Consider the following 6,488-nt stretch of genomic DNA (forward strand, 5'->3'; position numbering starts at 1 on the left):
TGTGTGCAGGGGAGGAAGCCGGAGGGGGATGTCACCAGGGCCTGCCCCAATCTGGCACCTCAGCTACAGGACAGAGGGTCCTGACAGTGAGGGTGGGCATTGCCGAAGAGGCTGGAGCAGGGTTTATGGTGGCAGGATTCTGGGGACACTCTCTTGGGGAACATGGCTGGAACCCACCAACTCATCAATATTGGCACAGTCTAGGCTGGCCCCTCCATCCTTACACCCAGTCCCCAACCCGCCCCATCATGGCCCCCTCCTGGGCTTCCTGGAAGCCTGGTTCTGCTGGAGGGAATTCAGGAAGCCAGTCCTTGGTGGGGCCGCTCTGCCTGTCCTGTCTGAAGGCACAGAGCAATCTACTGCCTTCTGGGAGCCTCAGTTATATCATGGACATCAAGGGATCAAAAATGCCCAGCTCACAGGGGCCCCATGAGAACCAAACGTAAAAGTGTCTGTAAAAATGACTTGAAAGCAAGCTGCTTCAACAGAAGGCGAAATGATTAGTGAGGTGTTAAACTTAATTGCTTGAAACATTCAAGACTCTTCCCTTGGTCTCTCTCTCTCCTTCCTGCTTAGTATGGTTCTGCTTAAGCACTCAGCTCCTTCCTGCCAAGGCTTCCCTCTCTCTCCCAAAGTGGGGCCCCCAGCACCACGTCCATGTCAGGCCAGGCCCCTCTGAGAGGCAGGAGATCTTACCAGGTTCCTTCCCTCTCTATAAAACCTTTAGGAAAATGCTTGGGTTAGAGCATTGCCAGGAGTTTGTGCATTTAAGGGATGAGCCTCTGAGCTAAGGGAGATTTCAGACCATCTTTAGAGACCTCCAGGACACACAGTAAGTGCCAAGCACTGTGCTAGGCTTCAGGAAGATGGAGAAATGAGCAGGTGGTCCCTACCGTAAAACAATCATAGCCAAATGCAGAGATGGTATCTACATAACACAATAGGCTATGAAGAAATCCTATCAATGGTTTGCCAAGAGTCATGAAAGGAGGAAGAGGAGAAATCACCAAGGCTTCCAGAAGAAAGCAAGGTTGGAGTTGAACCTGAGGCATAGGCAGGATGCTACAGGCAGAGCTGGGGGTCAGAAGCAAAGATCAGAGTGAACCCATGTGGCAAATATTGGTGGAAGAAAACCAGAACAAAGCAGCCCTGAAACCAGCAAGCACAGCCACCAGGATGCCCTCTTCCCCAGGACATTGACAAGTTATAGTAGCATGCACTGGTGCTGGGGGCAGAAAATGTCCATAGACACCAAGTAATGCTATTCTATTTGGCAAATAAAATGATTCATTCCCACCCTCAACCGATAGGACTATGTGGGTGTTTTGTTTTGTTTCTAATAAGAGGCCAATTTCTGAGTGACTTTTGCTTAAGCAAATGTCAAGTTGCTGATAGACCATCCCTTTCGGGGAGGAGAGAAACCCGACCCAAAGGCTCCTTTGTCCCTAAAGACCTTTCAATCAGAGGGATGGGGAAGGAGGTTGGGAGCAGCAGGGAGGAAATATCCTAATGCTACTTGTCATTTAGTCCAGAAATTTAGCGACCTGAACCTGGCAGGAAATTATGTATTTTAAGAAAAAAACACATGATACACTCATGTTCATAGCAGCATAATTCACAACAACCAAAAGCACCCCAAATGTCCATCCACGAATGAATGGATAAACCAAATGTGGTATATCCATATACTGGAATATTATTGAGCCTTGAAAAGGAAGAAACTTCTGATACATGCTACAACATGGATAAACCTTGACGACAATATGCTAAGTGAAAGAAGCCAGTCACTAAAAGACAAGTGCTGTATGATTCTACTTATATGAGGGACCTAGAGTAGAACAAATTCATAGAGACAGAACAGAAGAGTGAATTCCAGGAACTTGGGTGGGGGGGGAGTGGGGAGTTGTTTAATGGGTGGAGTTTCAGGGTTGCAAGTTGAAAAGAGTTCTGGAGATGGGTTGCACAACAATGTGAATTTAATTTAAATCAATTTAATGTGCACACTAATGCATATAACATTACTGAACAGTACTCTAAACATAAGACGGTAAATTTTATGTTATGAATATGTGATCACAGTTAAAAAAATATATGAGGGAGGTTGTTTTTGAGTAGACAGTTGCTGGAGGAAGGCACGTGAGTTGCAGCCTGACCGGTGCGACCAGTCCTCCTTCAACAGCCCCGCTTGCCTTGAAAAGGCGCCCTTACTCCGCTCAGGGGGCCTGTCCCGCGCGGCTGGCACAGGCGCTCACAATAACCTCCTAGAGCGGTGCCAGCCGCACCTCCGCGCGGCCCCGGCACAAGCAGCCAATGAACACGCGGCTGCGCCCGGCCTCGCGCCTCCATTGGCTGCGCCCCGCCACCCGCTGCCCCGCAGGTTCCCAAGCCGGGTTTAAAGGGGTAGGGCGCGGGCCAGGGCCCCACCATCGTTTCCCCGCGCGCAGGTCCGCAGGGAGGGGCGGCCTGCCGACCGGCCCACCCCAGGGCGTTCCTGAAGGGCGTCCTCGGCCGCCCCCACCGCCTCCCAGATGTACTATGCGGTTTCCCAGGCGCGCGTGAACGCGGTCCCCGGGACCATGCTGCGGCCACAGCGGCCCGGAGACTTGCAGCTCGGGGCCTCCCTCTACGAGCTGGTGGGCTACAGGCAGCCGCCCTCCTCCTCCTCCTCCTCCACCTCCTCCTCCACCTCCTCCACTTCCTCCTCCTCCACGACGGCCCCCCTCCTCCCCAAGGCTGCGCGCGAGAAGCCGGAGGCGCCGGCCGAGCCTCCAGGTCCCGGGCCCGGGTCAGGCGCGCACCCGGGCGGCAGCGCCCGGCCGGACGCCAAGGAGGAGCAGCAGCAGCAGCTGCGGCGCAAGATCAACAGCCGCGAGCGGAAGCGCATGCAGGACCTGAACCTGGCCATGGACGCCCTGCGCGAGGTCATCCTGCCCTACTCAGCGGCGCACTGCCAGGGCGCGCCCGGCCGCAAGCTCTCCAAGATAGCCACGCTGCTGCTCGCCCGCAACTACATCCTACTGCTGGGCAGCTCGCTGCAGGAGCTGCGCCGCGCGCTGGGCGAGGGCGCCGGGCCCGCCGCGCCGCGCCTGCTGCTGGCCGGGCTGCCCCTGCTCGCCGCCGCGCCCGGCTCCGTGCTGCTGGCGCCCGGCGCCGTAGGACCCCCCGACGCGTTGCGCCCCGCCAAGTACCTGTCGCTGGCGCTGGACGAGCCGCCGTGCGGCCAGTTCGCTCTCCCCGGCGGCGGCGCAGGCGGCCCCGGCCTCTGCACCTGCGCCGTGTGCAAGTTCCCGCACCTGGTCCCGGCCAGCCTGGGCCTGGCCGCGGTGCAGGCGCAATTCTCCAAGTGAGGGCGGGCCTGGGCCTGGGGCGCGACCTCGGCCCGGCCTCCCTCCGCTCAGCTTCTCCGCGCCCCTGCTCCCTGCGTCTGGGAGAGCGAGGCCGAGCAAGGAAAGCATTTCGAACCTTCCAGTCCAGAGGAAGGGACTGTCGGGCACCCCCTTCCCCGCCCCCACCCCTGGGACGTTAAAGTGACCAGAGCGGATGTTCGATGGCGCCTCGGGGCAGTTTGGGGTTCTGGGTCGGTTCCAGCGGCTTTAGGCAGAAAGTGCTCGCTCTCACCCAGCACATCTCTCTCCTTGTCCCTGGAGTTGCGCGCTTCGCGGGGCCGATGTAGAATTTAGGGCGCCTTGCCGTGGTTGGCGCGCCCCGGGTGCAGCGAGAGGCCATCCCCGAGCGCTACCTCCCCGGAGCGGAGCACGCCGGCTCCCAGTACTAGGGGCTGCGCTCGAGCAGTGGCGGGGGCGGAGGGGTGGTTCTTTTCCTTCTCCTCCGCCAGAGGCCACGGGCGCCCTTGTTCCCGCCGGCCAGGTCCTATCAAAGGAGGCTGCCGGAACTCAAGAGGCAGAAAAAGACCAGTTAGGCGGTGCAGACGGTCTGGGACGTGGCAGACGGACGGACCCTCGGCGGACAGGTGGTCGGCGTCGGGGTGCGGTGGGTAGGGGCGAGGACAACGCAGGGTGCGCTGGGTTGGGACGTGGGTCCGCTTTTGTAGACCAGCTGTTTGGAGAGCTGTATTTAAGACTCGCGTATCCAGTGTTTTGTCGCAGAGAGTTCGCTCTTAAATCCTGGGGGTTTCTTAGAAAGCAACTTAGAACTCGAGATTCACCTTTCGTCTCCCTTTCCCCAAAAGTAGCGTAACCAACATTTAAGCTTGCTTAAAAACGAAAACCAACCGCCTTGCATCCAGTGTTCCCGATTTACTAAAATAGGTAACCAGGCGTCTCACAGTCGCCGTCCTGTCAAGAGCGCTAATGAACGTTCTCATTAACACGCAGAAGTACCAGGAGCCCTGAACCGCCCGCTGCTCAGCGGATCCCAGCTGCGGTGGCGACGGCGGGAAGGCGCTTTCCGCTGTTCCTTAGCGGGCCGGGCCCTTGACCAGCGCGGCCCGCAGGTCTTCCTTCTCGCCGTCTTGCAGTTGAAGAGCTACATACGTAGTCAGTTTCGATTTGTTACAGACGTTAACAAATTCCTTTACCCAAGGTTATGCTATGACCTTTCCGCAGTTTACTTTGATTTTCTATGTTTAAGGTTTTGGTTGTTGGTAGTAGCCGAATTTAACTGGCACTTTATTTTACTTCTAACCTTGTTTCCTGACGCTGTACAGAATCAACAAAATAAAACATTTAAAGTCTGATTTTTTACATTTTTTGTCTGATTTGTTTGGTAATAAAAAAGTCCTTGTATCCTAGTGGATTTAGAACCTTGGGGTGAAGGTAGGTAGGTAAATGACCGGGGTCCCAGGTTTTAAAATGTGACTTCCTGATTTGTAAAATAATCCAATGAACAGGCAACTGTAGTTCAAGTTCAGGCATTCGTGGGAAATATGAGGATTATAGGTAAGTGGGTGGGTGGGATAGAGAATGGGATAGAGAAGGGAGAGAGGCAATTCCAGGAATTCATTCTTTGCCAAGCTTCAGGCATAGGTCTTTGTTAACTACAACTTCATCCCCTGGAAAATGGGTTAAGCAATACCTTTATCATAAAATTGTAGCTCAACATCTTTCCAGGATATCCACCTTTTCTATATCCTTGGACAGAAGCTTAATACCACACAAGCATGAGCTTCCCCCTGCTGCACCCACCTACCCCTTATCATTTAAATCAGGTTGGAATTGTCTTCACCTAAGAGGTGAAGAAAGCTCTTCTGTCTGTTTGGTGCTCTTAAAAAGAATTTGGAAGGCTGACCTGCTCACATTGCAATAATGAAACACTGCATAATTATTAATGAAACCCAACCACTGTTTAATGTAGGGGAGTAGTAGAGAAGTAGTGTCCCCTTTAACCTGAGGAAAATTAAAGAAAACCCAGAGATGACTTACTCAATTTTATCCATGTTGGTTTATCTGAGGCATATACACATTTAGAGAAAATGAGCACTACTTTGGAGGTGGGGGAAGGAGGTGGGAGGTGGCTGGAGAGATGGCATTGCCCGGCTACCATGCTGTGTCTATTTCCTTAAGGAGAAGTCAGGACAGGGCATGGGAGAAGGTGCTCTGTGCACCAACTCATTCCAAAAGAGGATTTCTCATGCTTCCTAGACTCTGCCACCAGTAAAGTCACCAGCTTTTATAAAAAGTAGATTTGAACTCTGGCCTTCTGTTTATTCAATGCCTTTCCTTGCTTACCTTATATCTTGGCAAGGGGTAGGGGAAAAAAGTGAAAATCAATGAAATCAAAAGCAAATTAGGTTCTCCTTGAAACAAAAATACTTCTAAGGGATTAGAAACAAACAATTTCTCCCACTGTCCAACACCAGCACCTAGATGCCACTGTCATTCCAGACATCATCTCTAAAAGGAGCCCAAAGCTACAGGGCAGAAAATGGGTCTGCCCTTCTCTACCTGTAAATGGGAACAAGCCGCCCATGCCTTATAGGAAAAGTAATACTATATGTGTGTGATTTTTTTTTATTTAACTAAGAAAATCACAGCCTATCATGCTTTTCAGAAGGGCCAAAGGCTATAAATAAATTTAACAAGGACACACGGGGCTGTTTTGGGTGCCATCAAAATACTTATCTGCCTGCACGTAGTGTGCTTTTGGCCATTGTGCCAAGCAAGATCAGCAGACTTGCTCTATAGAAGGAGTTTACATCCTAAAAAATAGTACCAGCAAGCATTGAAGAGTCCTGTAGGATGAAACAGATAAAAGGTAATTATATACAGTGTCCACAATGCAAAGTCAGACTGCTCAACATCTGTCTATGGCAGGGCGGTGTATTCTGCATGCAGAGTTTAAGCTTAGACATGTGTGTTCTAGAGCATGGAGCTGTTTTTAGAAATCTTCAGTGCTATGTCACGCCAGCAAAGGAGCTAGCTGAATTGTCCACCATACTTGATTTTAGCTGGAGTGGGCTTTGTTCAGAAGGAACAAGTGTAAGCTAGCCTTTGAAGGGGTTGCGACAGCTGGGAGGGTCTTACTAAGGT

At 52.5% G+C, this 6,488-nt stretch overlaps 1 protein-coding gene across 1 annotated transcript; it reads left to right on the top strand.

The window, feature by feature from the left end:
* The first annotated feature begins 2,403 nt into the window (after positions 1-2,403).
* Positions 2,404-4,696, top strand: OLIG1 (oligodendrocyte transcription factor 1). Its single transcript, XM_031005225.3, has one exon. It carries the CDS (start codon positions 2,529-2,531, stop codon positions 3,345-3,347), a length of 819 nt encoding a protein of 272 aa, XP_030861085.1. The 5' UTR covers positions 2,404-2,528; the 3' UTR covers positions 3,348-4,696.
* Positions 4,697-6,488: the final 1,792 nt, after the last annotated feature.

Source organism: Gorilla gorilla, chromosome 22, assembly GCF_029281585.2.
Source record: "Gorilla gorilla gorilla isolate KB3781 chromosome 22, NHGRI_mGorGor1-v2.1_pri, whole genome shotgun sequence".
Lineage (NCBI taxonomy): Eukaryota > Metazoa > Chordata > Mammalia > Primates > Hominidae > Gorilla > Gorilla gorilla.

What these genes read in the sequence shown, in the direction of transcription:
- OLIG1 (XM_031005225.3), top strand. Translation starts at nt 2,529, where the DNA reads ATGTACTATGCGGTTTCCCAGGCGCGCGTGAACGCGGTCCCCGGGACC.